Below are 16,605 nucleotides of genomic sequence, written 5' to 3'. Positions count from 1 at the left end.
CTGGTAGTGAGGCCAATTCGTTGCCTTACATTCCTCTCCAGCAATACATAGAGAACATACAGCTATCACTATGATCAGTGCTACAGATGAGCCTCTCCATGGTTAGTTCACAATCTACCCCTCTGGTCTATCCGGTCCACAAAAGATAATGGAACTGATAAGCGCAGTGCTTGATCTCCCGCAGCTCTACCAAAAGCCCTCGGGAACCGATCTCGTGAAAGCTTTGGCCCTTTTGAGCTTGCAGCCACGCACATTTGGCACAACCGCCGATGTTGTCAAAGGCCCCGCAGTCCAGCCTGCAGGAGTGACTCGCTATCTCACATCAATCATCGCCAGTCCGCTGGCATGGCTCGACACCGATGAACTGCGGGAGGCAATTTGGGATACAGCTGCTTCACGACTAAGTGAACGGTCCGGTCGAACCGGTAAGCACGCCACCATCTCTCCAGCTGTGTGATCCAGCTGACCATGACTCATTTTCCACCAGCTATGCCGGCAATGTCTCGAACCTTCAACGTGCCCACCTCCTCCGGCGAAGAATACACACTGACCCTCCACGAACCATCAATCACGGCGGACAACCTCGGTATGAAGACTTGGGTATCTTCCTATCTTCTCTCGCGCCGGCTTCACAACCTTGGATCGCCACCAGTACTTGTTCCCTCAGCCTCAGCCCCCAGCCCCCAGAAACCTCTGCGGGCACTCGAACTTGGTGCTGGAACAGGCTTGGTTGGGCTTTCCTTTGCGGCTCTGCAAGGTAAGTTTGCCACCGTCCACCTCACCGACTTGCCCGAGATTGTTCCCAACCTCGCCCACAACGCTGCCTTGAACGTCGAACTCCTCAGCAGAACGGAGGCTACTGTAACCACCGGTTTGCTTGACTGGTCGGTCACACCGTCACCACTTCCAACTGCGGAAGAGCAGTTTGATGTGATTCTCGCCGCGGATCCATTGTACTCGCCCAACCATCCCAAATGGTTGGTGGATACCATTAAGCCATGGCTTAGCCGTGGGCTCGGTGCGCGAGTCGTGACGGAGATGCCGCTACGAGATGCATATCTGCCACAGGTGAACGAGTTCCGGCAGCGGATGGGCGAGTTGGGTCTGGCAGTGGTTGAAGAGGGCGAGGAAGTCGGTTATGACGATTGGGAGAGTGCGGATGGAGGCGCGCTGGCCGTCAAGTGTTGGTGGTCGATCTGGGGATGGAGTGAAAAGGTATAGTGGCATACTGCCAGGTCATATTGGGAATGGCCAAACGAATGACGAATAAACGATACACAATAGATTAGAACGGAGATTTTTAGACGTTGGGTTTGGGTAATTCATTCTGAGGGTTAATAGATATCTGAATCTTGAGTTTCAATTTTCAATTTCCAATTTCTCGTGTCGTTTCAGAAATGAACTTGATAAAGATCGTTGGACAGAAAAGAGGAGCAGATCAATCACGTGACAATGACGTCAATGTCATCAATGAATCGAGATTTCTACCATCTCCTATAGTTTTAAGAGTCCGTAAATACTAAGAATGACTTGTACAGACACAGGCATTCTTTACGTTCGTTTGGTCAGTCAATAGCCCAACATCGTTTAAATATCAAGCAAATCATCCTAACGCGACAACAGACCAAAACGCCACATGAACATCAGCTACAAATTTCCAAAAAATAATATATCAACCACATTCAAGGGCTTAAGTTGTTATACAATCGCACATACTACTACCTATATACCTACTGTGATTCATTCCTTCGCCCTTGACCTCTCGAACTGTGCATTACGGAAAACATCGCATACCTAATATCACATACCCAACCAAACACCTGCACAATGATCGGACTTCTAGCCATCACAGCTATCCCAACGGTAACGGGGGTATCCCTCGCTTCCAGCGAGCAACGCAAAGCAAACCAGCGCAAAGAAGAGGCCCGTCGCATGGTCAAGTTCAACATTGTAGCAGAATGCAATGGTGACACAGATGATGACCGCGAGTTAAACGGGATGGTTGTCGTTGTAAGAGACGAGAAGGTAAGGGGCCCCTGATTCAAACCAGATTCAAAGTTCAGAGACGCCACAGTACCTCTGAACATTATACTTAGAGCCTAAACCGCAGAACTAGACTAATACCTTTACTCTCGTAGGTCTACCTCGCCGATCCAGATCCCGCCAAACGAGACCCCCCTGCTTTCACAGCGCTGGCCTTCTATATCGAGTACCCAGAACCGGAAGAGTTGAAATACCTCAAGCGCGAGCGCGGCCTCGGTCTCCCAACCTACGTCCAGGACAACCCACCCCTTCTCAACTGGATCTATGCAGATACTGAAACGCATGAGTTGCGGTACGGGAATCGGTCGCAGAGTGTGGAGCAATTGGTCGAGCCGTGGGACTGGGACAAGAATGAGAGGAACATTTCGCTCGACAAGAAAGAAAACAGGTTCATTGCGGTTGAAGAGGAGGAGGGTGAATGGGCGCTTTATTATGATCGTGATGACGATGAGCTTGCGCGTGTTCTTGGGGAGCAGGATCTGTTGGATTGTGCCTTCGTACCCGCCACGCTGGTGAGGAAGGTTGTTGAGGAGAAACCACCACCACCTCCGACTACTCAGCCTGCAGCACCTCAGAGTCAGGGTCAGAAGTAAATGGATTGGAGGGTGGGATAAATATTATGATCGAGACGAAGGGCCTTTATGTGTATATACTTCATGAGATGACTTAATGCGTTTATGATATGATCGTGATTATGGGACTGCGGTAGCAACCTTGGAATAGTGTATTGTACAAAAGAAACTCGAGCATTTTAATCATCCAATCCACCCCAGCTACCAGTGTCGCTAACATTGCCACTAGTCGCTGCTGCAGCCTTCCTGTTGCGACTGGCCTCGATAGCGCCCCTTCTGTTATTCTCCAGGCGGCGTTCAAAGCCACTCTTGGTACTAATTCTCATCCCACGAGCACCCTTTCCATCCTCCTCCTTATCGGTCAATCTTGGGGTCTGGCGCGCCTTGACACCATGCCTCTTCATATCCTTCTTGCTGTTCTTGCTCAAGTTCGGCAGAGCGTCGAGTAGCCATTTTTGGATCGATTTGTCGCCTTCTTCGCCGCCGCGTAGCTTCTCGCTGACGTCGATGATGTTGGCAATGCTTTTCACGTAGGGAATGTCTTCCTTGGTGTAGTAGGTGACGGCGATACCACCCTCGCGACCAGCACGGCCAGTTCGCCCCACGCGGTGGACGTAGACGGCGGCTGAGTTGGGGATATCGTAGTTGACCACACCGTTGATACCGCGGAAGTCAACACCGCGGGCTAGCAGATCCGTTGTAACCAGAATCCAGATCTCGCCTTTGCGGAAGTCGCGCATGATGTCGGACCGCTGGCCATCTGAGAGATCGGAGTGAAGAACAGCAATACGTGATGATCCACCTGCTTCGGCGGGGATATCATATTTAAGTTCTGAGTGTAAAGCCACCGCACGAGGGATGGTTTGTGTGAAAATGAGGAAGGGAGGGCGAAGGCGGATATCTGACGGTGAGGCTGCAGCCGGGCGAAGAAGTTGACGAAGTCCCATCAGTTTACCCTGCTCTGTTGCTGCGTACACAAGTTTGTGATCGATGTTGGGGATTGCAGAGTCTTTCAATCCTACAACCAGACGAAGTAGTGCATGTGGCTCGCTTGGCTTTTGTCCGAGCTCTTCCAGTCGCTCTCTGATGGTTGACTTGGTGAGATCCTCGATATTGGATCCCATGGTGGCTGACCAAAGGCCGACACGCAAATCAGGGTGTGAGCATGATTTCCAGATATCGAGTGTCTGTTCTCGGAACAATGGGTCCAGGAGGACATCGGCTTCATCCATAATCAAACTCCGCACTAGAGGCAATGTTGCCATGGTGGTCGTCCGATTCGCAGATAGAGCATTGACCAGCATCAGAGGTGTAGTGACGAGAATATCGCTCTTGGTGACTGGGATGTTGGCCCGCTCCTTTGCTGGCTTGCTTTCAGCATCTTCATCTTCCGACCCAGATGATTCTTCGCTATTTTCGTCAAGAACATTGGCATCCCCATGATCTCCCACACGCATACCCTTTCTCATCAGTGTGATCTTCACACCAGTTCCAGCCACTAGTTTGCGGCCCTCGTTGACGATCTGGCTTGCAAGCTCCCTGGTGGGCGCCACAACCAGAGACAGAATACCATGCTCGTCAGGGTTTGAATGGTGGTGCCGAACAATTTTGTTGATCACAGGAATCAAAAATGACAGCGTCTTGCCGCTACCGGTGGGAGCAACGACGAGAAGATCTGGCTCAGAAGACTCCCCAAGAAGCAACGGAAGGGTTCCAAGCTGAACTTCTGTGGGTACAGTAAATCCTTGGTCTGCAACGTTCTCCGCGAGCCGCGAAGAGATCTTGTATTTAGACCGAAGCTCCTTGAAGTTAAGCAGGGGTTCCGGGAACACGCGTCTGGCACGCTTCTGCTCCTTCTTACTGAGAGTCGGCGCCTCTTCTTTCTTTGACTTCTTCTTTTTCTTCTTGGAATCTGTGGTAGATGTAGGCTGGGCTTGGGTCTTTTCTAAGTCGCGCAGGTCTGTAACCTTGATCTTGTGCGAGTTCAAAATAGTGCGACGCTCCACTTCATCCATGGAATCGTCGTCATCGGATGGGGCATCCTCAGCAGACACTTTCTCATTGTCCTCGGTCGTCGCAGCGGTTTCCGTCACATTGGTAGCAGGGCGCTTGTTTGAACTGAAAAAGTCGAGATCAGGGATATCATCCTCGTCCTGCTGGACAGCAGCGCCTCTCTTTCTTTTTTTTGCCATTCTTGGCAGACTCGAGCTTGTCGGTCTCCGCGGTCCGGAAGAGCTGCGGGTTGGCTGCTTTCCCGGTGGACGGAAGACGAGAGTCTGAAGCCGACAGAGCGGGCTTTAATTTTGTTGACCGGGTCAACAATTTGAACGCATCCATTTCTTTTGTGGTTGAGTCGAAAATGTCGTTGATATTGTGAAGAGAAAAAAAAGTGGTCCGCTGATTTTCCTCCCGGGCCAATCAGCGTTGTACATCGTAAATCACCGCCGCGGCCGGGGACAAAATAACGAGAGTAGGATAATTTCGAAAGATGGAATTGTCTGGACGTAATAGACATACCAGAGTAGGACGGCTATTCGTAACCAGGGGATTCGGACCACGGTTATAGAGAGAGACTTAGAGAAGAATAAGAGTTGAGGTGCGTGGACCTTCAGATTACAATTGATCATACGGAGTAGAGTAGCTTTTACACTTTCATAGAGCACAAACAGGAAATCAATTGCAGTAACATGGTCTATCTCAGACAACAGTTTAAATTCCATCGTCTATCATACACAGCACGGGAAGATTAACATAGGAAAAAAGGAAAGGACGATTCTCTTCTATCCACATCCATTTAGTGCGCATGCGCAGGCTCGCCACGGTAACCAACAATGTTCATGCGGCCGATCATCTCGCCAACAGTGAAGAAGCCAATGACCTCAGCGGCAGTGACACCGGCGAGGGCCATCTGCTTGGGGCTGGCGTTGCGGATACAGGCGAGGATAGCCGAGGGGGAGGGGAGGGTCTTGAGGGCGGCAGGGTTGGAGATGAAGGGCTGGAAGTAAGACTGGAAGGTGGCCAGGTTGCTAGGAGGAATTGTTAGATTGGGGAGTAAAGGGTCAAGTGCGGAGTTCGACTTACGGGGGAGCCATGTTCTGGCCACGGAACACCAGTCTGCCGAGCTCAATTCCGACCTTAGAGTAGTAGAGGGTAGGAGGAATCATGGCTAGATTGATTGATGGTTAGCTATGCACCTTATGCAGATGCAATCCGCCGATTGAAGGCAACAAGGAGGTTGGGATTGGGTGCCACGACTTCAACCGGATCAATCGGTCAATCGACCGCTTTCTCTTTAGATGAGTGTCCAATGTCCAACGCTCCATTGCAGTCATACAAATGGGAGAAAAATCAAGGGTGTCCCTTACAATCGACGAAAGAGATGACCTTGCCGGCGGGTCCACCGATCTTGCGCAGGGCACCAGCGGCGTTCGAGATGGCAGGACCAGCGGAGGCAGAGACCTTAGACAGACCCTCAGAGGCCTTGGAGGCAGCCGAGGAAGCAGTCTCACCAGCCTTGGAGGCAGCCTCAGAGGTGGATGAGGCGTGTCTGACGACGGTTCTCCGGGTGAGGAACTGCGATTGCCGCAGGACGGCACGGGTGGCGGCGGGCATTTTGAATATTGCGGAGGAAATGAGTGGAAAATAAGAATTAAACAAAAGACACCCGAAGCAGTCGCTAATAGGAGGGCAGTATGATCTAATGATCTGGAGATTCGCGCAACGGCAGAACCAGATGAAGATTTGACGCTCGGGAACTTCAGGAATTGCGGGTCACGTGAGACGCCTTTTAGTCCAAGTCAATATTACACTTTTCTGAACTATAGATTCGAAGAGATTTCAGGGAATTTATGGACTTACAGTTTACATATTAATACTTTTCTTGTTTGGAGGCGTGAATCTGAGGGTGAATTGAAGGTGGATAGGAGGCTTCGCATTCGCTATGGCATTGTACCTGCATCCGGCCCCATTAGTCGAATCACAAGCTGGAACTAGACTCCGGAGAGTGAATAAGGTGATGGTTTTTCCCGCTTCCAGAAGGACTAATAAACATAAGTGGTGTTTTTTTTGGGAAAAAAAAATGGGTAGTAAAATTAGTCTGGAAAACAGCATATGGAAGCTGTTGAGCTAAAATATAGTGCAAGTATACTATAAAGCTGCACCATTTTTTTCTTTTTGTCAACAAAATTGAGTAGAAAAATCTCAACTGTGATCCAGATCATGCATTATGAGAGTAACATATAAATGGTATATCGAGAAATAAGGCGAGATCAGGGTTGAAGTTACTATGAAAAAGGCGGCTGACGATGTATAAGCCAGAGAGAACGGGCCGACGACCTCGGGAACATAGAGGCTAACTATGTAGCTGAGTAGATCCCTATATAGAGAAATTTTTTTAGGAAGTTCTGTATGGTATTTAGCATTAAATACTCTTCAATTAGATACTTACTCTTCTGTATATTTATCATTGCCATACAGTTATGACCTACTAAGCAACAGTAGCAGCCAGTCTAATGGACAATAGTACAGGATGAATCTGGTCCATAATCATTCTATCTCACACCCTAGAATACTATACCTACATATGTACCTGTATGTACCTGATCACGCCTCCATATTGATAGCCTCCTGGGCCTCCAATAGCTGCAGATAAACACCCGCAACATTCCACCGTACATCAATACTCACGAACCCCTCACGCAGGCTCCTCACCACCTCAAGGCCATGCGCTGATTTACTGCTGGGCCGCATATGGGCGCCACAGATGTGATAGGCAAAATACAGACCCCACGGGGACATATCCTCTGGATCCCGGCCCAAGAAGCATTGTCGCTCGATCAGATTTGCGCTAATACGCTCCGTGAGTTGTTGGAGGATAACTTTCGCTCGTCGTGAACGATGGGTCTTGATTTCTTCAACTGCATCGGATAATAACCAGGGTGTGTATAGGGCGACCAGGGCACTAAGTTCGGTGTAAATGCCTGTACAAGATAAGGGTGACCATTGTAGTGCTAACCTGTACACGAATGTGATTTGATCGTAGTCCGGGCAATCAATATTCAATGCAGCGGCTAACATTGACTGCAGGGTACGATCGAGCTGTCTCCAAACATCATCTTCACTGGCGAAGTCGGTTGAGAGGTGATTAAGAACTTGGCCCAATAATCTGGCAGCTTGACAAAGCAGAGCAAATTTACTCATATGTCCCGTCATTGGAGAGGAGAGAGTCGAGAATCTATCTGGTTTGACGGTCTAATTTCAATATCAGCAGCCAAAAGCCAAAGATCACGAATTGACATACCCCCTGGTCCCATGCAGCATCATTTGCCGGTAAAAAGTCATCCAATTTTGGATCTGCAGTTGCAAAGGGCCGTCCTGGGCAGCCGATGCTCACAAAGCTTTTGTGTTGTTAGTATCCAAAATAAAAGACCCACGGTGGGCAACGACGAACCGGTCTAAAATGACAATAGCCCACCAGACTCTCCGTCGCTCCTCAACCTCCACCAAAGTGAGCACTCTCCGACTTGGCACCGTGCGACTGACATTAATACCCAAGGCATAGGCATATCTGGCACAGGTCCCGATCGATAAGAATGCAGCAGGGTAGATCCCGTGTCCTAGCTCATAAAGAGCAACAAGAACTCCAGCTTGCAGTACTAAGATAGAGAAACACCCTTCCACGTTTATATAAAAATGCTTAGTTGAGTTATACAAGGTTGTCCGGGGACTACGAGAACCAGCTGGCGGGAAGGTAGTGATGAGCTTCAGTGCTAATAAAAGAAGAACAACATCGGGTCGCGAGCGGAATGACGGCTGCAGATATAAGTCGTAAAAGCGCTTCTTCGAGATGAAGGGCATCCATTGATGAACATGCTCAAAAAACCGCGTTGCCGTGAGCTGGATTTCATCTAAATCGCCTAGTAGTTGTAGAATACACTGCGGAACAGTCCCTGTCGCAGGTAAAGTCTCCACTAAGCCATGCTGTAGCAGACCCGGATCGAGAAACAAGATGGTCGGAAAGTCAATAGTCCGAACATCTGCCTGCTCATCCAGAGGGGAGGAGTACCATCCTCGCTCCGGGCTCAAAGTGGTGGCCGAGTAACTAAGCGCATCTGGTCTCCAATACTCGCAATTTCGATTACGCCTGCATCGGCCCGCGTTAGCTCTGCTGCTGTAATGTCATCATTCGTGCTTACTTAGCACAGAGGGAGCATCTGGGGAGTGCCTTGTCGCATTTCCTCTTGCGAGACCTGCAGGATTGGCAGGACTGGGGTGCTAGGTCGAGGCTGGGTTCATGACTGGGGGTCTGCATGATGAAGATGGAAGGTGGACGGAGTTCAGTTTCTGGCGGGCTTTGACGGCCGCAGACGACCGCATTTGCGGCTGCTTACGCGGCCGCAAAAGATGATAAATCGCGCATATCGGTCATGGACGGGGCCGAACTATACAAAGAATGGACTTACATAAGTAGCCATAAATGTCGATTCATTCAAGTCATTATGCCTTGATATTTATTTGAAAACCTTCTCTGCTTCTTAACATGGGCTCGTCAAGCCCCTACGCTGCCGCGCATCTCGACCCTCAAGGCGCCGGAGATGCACGGCCAACCGCCCTTCAAATCATCAAAGATGAGGGTGCCGAAGGAAAGCTGGCGGGTAAGGTTATTGTCATCACTGGAGCCACATCAGGCATTGGTCTCGAGACAGCTCGTGCCTTGAAGACCACCGGGGCCACTCTGTTCCTCACAGCCCGCAATCGATCTAAGGCCGAGAAGAACCTCGCCGGGATCCTAGAACCCGGCCGAATCTCGCTGATCGACTTGGATCTCGACTCATTTGCGAGCATTCGTGCTGGAGCCAAAGACATCCTCGCCGCATCCAAGGGCCAGGTCAACATTCTTATCAACGGTGCGGGCGTTATGGGCATCCAGAACCGTACGCTCACCAAAGATAGCATTGAGGCGCAATTCTCTGGCAACTATCTGGGATTCTTCCTCCTCTTCCAGCTTCTGAAGAAAGCTTTGCTAGCCAGTGTGACTCCCGAGCTCAATTCGCGAGTCGTGGTCGTGGCTTCATCTGCCCACCGAGCTAGCACTCTCCCAAGTAGCGACAACTACAACTTCGAAAAGAGCGAATATAACCACGAAACGGCGTATAACAACGCTAAGCTTGCTGCGGTATATTTGGCCAACACCATTGAGCGGCTATATGGTTCCCAGGGACTACATGCTACTAGCCTCCACCCTGGCGCGATCAACACTGATATATCCCGCAATATGCCTCCGGAGTTCTTAGAGGCTATTATGACCAACCCCTACATTCTGCAGATCTTAAAGTCTTCCCAGCAGGGGGCGGCTACGACGGTGTGGGCGGCTGTGGGCAAGAAGTGGGAGGCAAAGGGTGGCAAGTATCTCGAGGACTGCAAGGAAGCGGACCGTGGTGAGGACGATGGTCAAACCTTCGGCGCCGGATGGGTGAAGCAAACATATAACCCTGAGGAGGAGGATCGTCTCTGGAAGGATTCCCTTGAGCTAGTTGGACTGGAGTGAAGTGATCATTTTTCACGCGTTGATAGATGCTATCATTACAGCGCTCAAGAGAGCTAGTATGGCAGTGTGATCTGTCCACAATTGGACTTGATTTCCAGTATTGGGATGTCTTCTTCTTTCTTTTAGACGATGCTTCGTCCTTGTTGTTACTACAACCTTATATCTTAACAACGACGTCCTTGGTTAATTATGTATTTACTCGATAGATATCGATAAGGATCTTGAATGGTATATCTCAAATTTAGGGCAATCAAGTTGTAGTTTATCCCATTTACTATGTATTTCGGACTGCGTTACTCGCTTACCGAATACGTTCTAAGGTGGCTGAAAGTGAAAAATAGTTTGCACTGTATGTTTCGGAAAAAGGTATTTGCTCCACTGGGAATTCATCAACCTCCACCGGAGAATTCCCTCTCTTGATCCTATTCTGACATGCTATACCACATTTTAATTCCGGAACCTCTTTAGATTGTTCAATATGAGCCGAATCCAGATACCACAAGAAAACAGTTCCGGAGGAAGTTGCCCAAGTGAAAACGGGGTCAAGCACAATATTAACCGATAGCCGATTAACATTCGGGCCGAGACTGAGAGCGGGCCAGGATTTCCTCATTCAGACGGATAAAGCAGTTTTATCCCCCCGGTTAAATCGAATGCCCCTCGACTCCACTCTTTCGTTACTCCATATCGGCGTGGGGTTGAACAATATGAGATCACCGGGCACAGACTTTTCGGATTCGAGTATTAAAGTGGCCGTTCCCTCCTTGCATTCATGCCTTTATTCTCCATTTCTCCCCCCTCCTCCCTCCGCACTACATAATGACTTCCGCAACAACCGTCACCAAGGCCAACATCGGTGTTTACACCAACCCGAAACATGACCTTTGGATTGCCGAGTCTACCCCCACAGCAGAGGACATCAATGCTGGCAAGGGCCTGAAGGCTGGCGAGGTCACAGTTGAGGTGCGCAGCACTGGTATCTGCGGATCCGATGTGCACTTCTGGCACGCCGGCTGCATTGGACCTATGATCGTCACGGGCGACCATGTCCTCGGTCACGAATCAGCCGGTCAGATTATCGCTGTCGCCCCCGATGTCACCCACCTCAAAGTCGGCGACCGTATTGCCGTTGAGCCCAACGTTATTTGCAACTCCTGCGAACCCTGTCTGACCGGTCGCTACAACGGTTGCGAGAAGGTCGCTTTCCTCTCCACCCCGCCTGTCGACGGTCTGCTCCGTCGGTATGTCAACCACCCCGCCGTCTGGTGCCACAAGATCGGTGATATGAGCTATGAGGATGGTGCTATGTTGGAGCCCCTCAGTGTGACCTTGGCGGCTATCGAGCGCAGCGGTCTGCGTCTCGGTGACCCACTGCTCATCACCGGTGCCGGTCCTATCGGTCTGATCAGTTTGCTCAGTGCACGTGCTGCTGGTGCCTGCCCTATTGTCATCACTGATATTGACGAGGGCCGCTTGGCTTTTGCCAAGTCCCTGGTTCCTGAAGTGCGCACCTATAAGGTCGAGATTGGCAAGTCCGCCGAAGAATGTGCCGACGGTATCATTAATGCCCTGAATGACGGTAAGGGTTCTGGCCCTGACGCCCTGCGCCCCAAGCTGGCCCTGGAGTGCACCGGTGTCGAGAGCAGTGTCAACTCCGCCATCTGGAGTGTCAAGTTCGGTGGCAAGGTGTTTGTCATCGGCGTCGGCAAGAACGAGATGACCATTCCCTTCATGCGTCTCAGCACCCAGGAGATCGACCTGCAGTACCAGTACCGCTACTGCAATACCTGGCCTCGGGCCATTCGCCTGGTTCAGAACGGTGTGATTGACTTGCGCAAGTTGGTTACTCACCGCTACTCCCTCGAGGACGCTCTCAAGGCCTTTGAGACCGCCTCCAACCCTAAGACTGGTGCCATTAAGGTGCAGATTATGAGCTCAGAGGAGGATGTCAAGGCCGCCACTGCTGGCCAGAAGTTTTGAACAAAGAGAGCGAAAAAGATGAGCGGTATTTGAGAACATCAGCGGGTTTCTGGTTGGGATCAATAGCGGCCGTTGGCGTTGACGATATTTTTATATTATATTCATGAATGATGTCTAGAGGATGCCCTTGAAATAGAAAGCTCATGAAATGGGCTATTTAACACAATTTCTGATTGAACGTAGAAACTGAAGAGGCGCAAGTCATTATGGGACCCAAGAACCTCTGTCATTCTCGGATTTAAGCCGGGCCAAGTCTGGGGAAATAACAAGAACTAATGGGGGAAAAACTAGACCCTGCATGGAGTTGAAAGTATGTAATCCTTGTATAGCTCCCAACCCGGAATTGACCGATCACACGAACCTGATAAATGCCCCGTTTCCCACAAAGCAGGTTTGGGACAATTCTCGCACAACATTCGGAGATGTGACAGAGAGAATTGTCAAATGTTATGCAAAGTAAGCATGTGGTCATCTTTCTCTAGCATCCCCTTGATGCACGTATCACCCCTCATTTGAATCTAGGCCTGCACATCCTGCATTTAAAAGGGTCTACTAGCCCTCTTATCAATCTACCACCTTCATATTCTGCTGTGTGTCTATGCGGTGTTTGTGCTTCTGTCAAACATGAAAAGCACATTATTTCTATTGGCTCCCCTAGTGGCCACTGTCTTGGGATCGACTTTCAAGATCGACAGTTGTCCTGGTTATAAGGCGTCCAATGTGAAACAGTTAGGCCAGAGATTGACTGCTGACCTCGATCTTGCTGGAGAAGCCTGTAACACCTATGGCACGGATCTTCCAAATTTGAAGCTCCTGGTAGAGGCACAAACCGGTATGCTACAATATCCCTGACATCCCCAAGTATAGATGTATGTATACTCATTATTGTACTAGAAACCCGCCTTCATGTCATGATCTACGATGCAGATGAGGAGGTCTATCAAGTACCAGAATCTGTTCTCCCTAGACCGGAGAGCGCAAGAAAAAATCAAAAGAACTCTGCCCTTAGCTTCGACGTCCAGGAGAATCCTTTCTCATTCAAAGTTCTGCGTGGGAAGGAAGTGCTCTTCGACACCTCTGACACTAACATCATCTTCCAGTCTCAGTACTTGAAGTTGCGCACTTGGCTTCCTGATGATCCCAATCTGTACGGTCTGGGCGAACATAGTGATTCGCTGCGTCTGCCCACCACTAACTATACCCGCACTATCTGGAACCGTGATGCATATAGCATCCCCTCCAACTCAAACCTTTACGGTACTCATCCTATTTACATTGATCACCGTGGAGAGAAGGGCACGCATGGGGTCTTCTTTTTGAACTCGAACGGCATGGACATCAAAATCGATAAGACTGCCGATGGCAAACAGTACCTCGAGTACAACACCCTTGGCGGAGTCTTAGACTTCTACTTCATGGCCGGTCCAACCCCCAAGGAAGTGAGCGAGCAGTACTCCGAGGTCGTTGGTCTTCCTGTCATGCAAAGCTACTGGACTTTCGGAGTATGTTATTTCCAGGAATTTTGCAATCATAGTCTAATTGGCATTCTAGTACCACAACTGCCGATACGGCTACCAGGATGTCTTCGATGTCGCCGAAGTAGTTTACAACTACAGCCGTGCTGGAATCCCACTCGAGACTATGTGGACCGACATTGACTACATGAGTGGTCGACGGGTATTTACTCTTGACGATGAGCGATTCCCTGTCGACAAGATGCGCGAGTTGGTTTCGTATCTTCACAAGCAAGACCAGCACTATATTGTCATGGTCGACCCGGCCGTCAGTAACTCTGGTAAGTGCTCTAACTACATGTTCTCCCCTCAATTCCGCTCTAACGGTGAGTGTGTTACCAGATAATGGTGCTTTTAACCGAGGTCATGACCAGGGCGTCTTCCTGTACCGTGACAACGAACAGAACAAACTCTACGAAGGTAAGCTTACCAAAAGAAGCATAATACTCACCTTTTTCTAATATAATATCTCTAGGCGCCGTCTGGCCCGGCCTAACCGTCTTCCCAGACTGGTTCAACCACGACACGCAGAAATACTGGAACTCAGAATTCAAGCGATTCTTCAGCGCAGAAGATGGCGTCGACATCGACGGTCTATGGATCGACATGAATGAAGCTTCCAACTTCTGCCCGTACCCCTGCAAGGACCCGGCAAAGTACGCCAAGGAGAATAACCTACCCCCAACACCTCCACCAGTCCGATCGAATCCACGCCATATCCCCGGTTTCCCGGCTGATTTCCAGCCCGGGTATTCTTCATCTGGGGCTTCTTCGTCGTACCATGTGAAGAGAGGCCAGGCTGTCATTGAGGCACGTAGCGTCAGCGAGAAACGAGACCGCCATGGAAAGGGAAAGAAGGCCGGCTTGTCTGGCCGAGACCTTATTAATCCGCCTTATCAGATAGCAAACGAGGCTGGCTCGATTAGCAATAAGACTATTGATACCGACATCATCCATGCCGGCGAGGGTTACGCTGAGTATGACACGCACAATCTCTACGGAACCAGTAAGCACCCTGTTGTTCATTACCGGACTATTTCTAATGCGAACTCTAGTGATGAGCAAGGCTTCCCGTGAGGCAATGTTGAAGCGCCGACCCCATGTGCGACCCTTGATCATCACGCGTAGCACCTTCGCCGGAGCAGGATCCCAGGTCGGCCATTGGTAAGATCGCACAAAACCCCCCGAACCATATCAGGTACACCTGTGCTAACCCCTTCCCCAACAGGCTCGGCGACAATTTCAGCCAATGGGATAAATACCGTGTGTCCATCCCGCAGATGCTAGCCTTCGCCTCGATTTTCCAGATCCCAATGGTTGGCAGCGATGTCTGCGGGTTCGGTGGAAACACGACGGAAGAGCTGTGCGCACGCTGGGCAATGCTCGGCGGCTTCTACCCGTTCTATCGGAATCACAACGAGTTCGGCACCGTGCCGCAGGAATTCTATCGCTGGCCTACTGTGACGAAAGCCGCGAAGAAGATCATCGATATCCGATACCGTCTTCTCGATTATCTCTATACTTCTTTCCACCGCCAGACCTTGACGGGGACTCCGTTCCTTCAGCCGCTTTTCTACGTCTACCCTGAGGATAGCGAGACCTTTGGCAATGAGCTCCAGTTCTTCTATGGTGATTCTATTCTCGTCTCGCCTGTTTCGGAAGAAGGTGCTACCTCTGTCAACGCTTATTTCCCCGATGATATCTTCTACGATTGGTTTACTGGTGCTGCCGTGCAGGGTGATGGATCTGTGAAGACGATCAGCGATCTTGGTATTGCGGATATCCCGATTCATATCCGTGGTGGGGGTATCATCCCCCTCCGTACGGATAGTGCTAAGACTACCAAGGATCTGCGCAAGCGTGGCTTTGAGATTCTCATTGCGCCTGGTGCTGATGGGTCCGCGGAGGGTGAGCTGTACATTGATGATGGCGAGTCGATTCGGCCGGATAGTGCGGCAGAGATTGAGTTCAAGTACCGGGATGGCAAACTTAGGATCTTGGGCCAGTTCGGATATCGCCCCAATGTGGTTATTGAGGCCGTCACGCTGCTTGGGCATGTTGGGAGGCAAAGTGTTACAAAGAAGGTCCGGATTGAGTTGAATGGGCCCACTGAGGTGACTATATGAGTTTCCTAGGAGAGCCCTGGAGGGCTATTGTTGGATTAGTAGTTTAGTGGGAGGCTATTTTTCCGGGGAACACATTCTTTACCGAATCCGAACGCCTCATCTTTTTTTACTCACTTTGGTAACCTTGGAAGCATAATCTAGCATCCATGGATGTAAGTGAGTATACTATTTTTACTCGGGGTAAAAATTCTAATGGGTGATTGGATGGACCGAATAACGTTCCTGCAGCCCCATAGCAGTAAAAGAATCACGTGGGTGAACATGTAACATTTTTACAGATATGGACACATGGATGTATAAATAATGAGTATAAATTAGGCGTTTCAAAAAGCCCAAATAAACCCCTTGCATAGCCTTGCATGAGAGAGGGGAAGTTACTAGGGGAAACCCTTGAGATATAATGAAAACAATGAAAATTTAAACCCGAAAGACAATAATTCTATCAGTACGCAGTACGGAGTTCCCTGTACCTATGAGACTAATAGAGTCCTACATACTGTTCTACACTGATTCAGGTAGTGGACTATTATAAGTGACAAGGTCTCACTCAGCCCGAGGTGTGGTATCGGCATTAGTTCAGGCACAGGCCAGTTCAGGCACAGGCCGCTAGTTCCTGAGTCATCTGATGGGAGAGACCCGCCCGTGGGCTTATACCTAGAAACTTGAGTTATTATTAGTTTGGGTTTGGGCAGTCTTAAGCGATACTGACGATATACCCAAGTAGAACATATACGAGACAAGGCCTACATATTAACCATTGAGGATAATGCCCTACTGTAGACTACTAGGACTATGGCCTGTGTTTCATTGCATGGATGTTGTGA

At 49.8% G+C, this 16,605-nt stretch overlaps 8 protein-coding genes across 8 annotated transcripts; 5 read left to right on the top strand and 3 right to left on the bottom strand.

Annotated features, from left to right (window-relative positions):
* Positions 1 to 70: 70 nt before the first annotated feature.
* N7447_003303 (S-adenosylmethionine-dependent methyltransferase) lies at positions 71 to 1,221 on the top strand (the record flags this gene model as incomplete). The annotated part of the gene is made up of 3 exons (XM_057227578.1): positions 71 to 101; positions 168 to 425; positions 488 to 1,221. 3 exons carry the CDS (start codon positions 71 to 73, stop codon positions 1,219 to 1,221), a joined length of 1,023 nt encoding a protein of 340 aa, XP_057086919.1.
* Positions 1,222 to 1,827: 606 nt separating this feature from the next.
* N7447_003302 (uncharacterized protein) lies at positions 1,828 to 2,636 on the top strand (the record flags this gene model as incomplete). Its single annotated transcript, XM_057227577.1, has 2 exons — positions 1,828 to 2,025; positions 2,139 to 2,636. 2 exons carry the CDS (start codon positions 1,828 to 1,830, stop codon positions 2,634 to 2,636), a joined length of 696 nt encoding a protein of 231 aa, XP_057086918.1.
* Positions 2,637 to 2,794: 158 nt separating this feature from the next.
* rok1 (RNA-dependent ATPase ROK1) lies at positions 2,795 to 4,807 on the bottom strand (the record flags this gene model as incomplete). The annotated part of the gene is made up of 1 exon (XM_057227576.1): positions 2,795 to 4,807. One exon carries the CDS (start codon positions 4,805 to 4,807, stop codon positions 2,795 to 2,797), a length of 2,013 nt encoding a protein of 670 aa, XP_057086917.1.
* Positions 4,808 to 5,409: 602 nt separating this feature from the next.
* N7447_003300 (F1F0 ATP synthase subunit g) lies at positions 5,410 to 6,405 on the bottom strand (the record flags this gene model as incomplete). Its single annotated transcript, XM_057227575.1, has 3 exons — positions 5,981 to 6,405; positions 5,697 to 5,781; positions 5,410 to 5,641 (listed from the first exon to the last, which is right to left on the bottom strand). Exons 1-3 carry the CDS (start codon positions 6,225 to 6,227, stop codon positions 5,410 to 5,412), a joined length of 564 nt encoding a protein of 187 aa, XP_057086916.1. The 5' UTR covers positions 6,228 to 6,405.
* An 812-nt stretch (positions 6,406 to 7,217) lies between these two features.
* Positions 7,218 to 8,925, bottom strand: N7447_003299 (Zn(II)2Cys6 transcription factor; the record flags this gene model as incomplete). The annotated part of the gene is made up of 5 exons (XM_057227574.1): positions 7,218 to 7,575; positions 7,630 to 7,865; positions 7,915 to 8,011; positions 8,065 to 8,757; positions 8,810 to 8,925. The coding sequence occupies 5 exons, from the start codon at positions 8,923 to 8,925 to the stop codon at positions 7,218 to 7,220; spliced, it is 1,500 nt and encodes a 499-aa protein (XP_057086915.1).
* A 228-nt stretch (positions 8,926 to 9,153) lies between these two features.
* N7447_003298 (putative short-chain dehydrogenase/reductase) lies at positions 9,154 to 10,161 on the top strand (the record flags this gene model as incomplete). The annotated part of the gene is made up of 1 exon (XM_057227573.1): positions 9,154 to 10,161. The coding sequence occupies one exon, from the start codon at positions 9,154 to 9,156 to the stop codon at positions 10,159 to 10,161; it is 1,008 nt and encodes a 335-aa protein (XP_057086914.1).
* An 819-nt stretch (positions 10,162 to 10,980) lies between these two features.
* N7447_003297 (NAD(P)-dependent alcohol dehydrogenase) lies at positions 10,981 to 12,141 on the top strand (the record flags this gene model as incomplete). The annotated part of the gene is made up of 1 exon (XM_057227572.1): positions 10,981 to 12,141. One exon carries the CDS (start codon positions 10,981 to 10,983, stop codon positions 12,139 to 12,141), a length of 1,161 nt encoding a protein of 386 aa, XP_057086913.1.
* Positions 12,142 to 12,765: 624 nt separating this feature from the next.
* Positions 12,766 to 15,781, top strand: agdC (putative alpha-glucosidase; the record flags this gene model as incomplete). The annotated part of the gene is made up of 7 exons (XM_057227571.1): positions 12,766 to 12,973; positions 13,036 to 13,643; positions 13,693 to 13,936; positions 13,998 to 14,075; positions 14,131 to 14,661; positions 14,711 to 14,819; positions 14,884 to 15,781. The coding sequence occupies 7 exons, from the start codon at positions 12,766 to 12,768 to the stop codon at positions 15,779 to 15,781; spliced, it is 2,676 nt and encodes an 891-aa protein (XP_057086912.1).
* Positions 15,782 to 16,605: the final 824 nt, after the last annotated feature.

This window comes from Penicillium robsamsonii (genome assembly GCF_028829455.1).
Source record: "Penicillium robsamsonii strain IBT 29466 chromosome Unknown utg000002l_segment0_segment0, whole genome shotgun sequence".
Lineage (NCBI taxonomy): Eukaryota > Fungi > Ascomycota > Eurotiomycetes > Eurotiales > Aspergillaceae > Penicillium > Penicillium robsamsonii.
The sequence above is the reverse complement of the archived record's forward strand: the minus strand, read 5'-3'. Positions and strand labels throughout refer to the sequence as shown.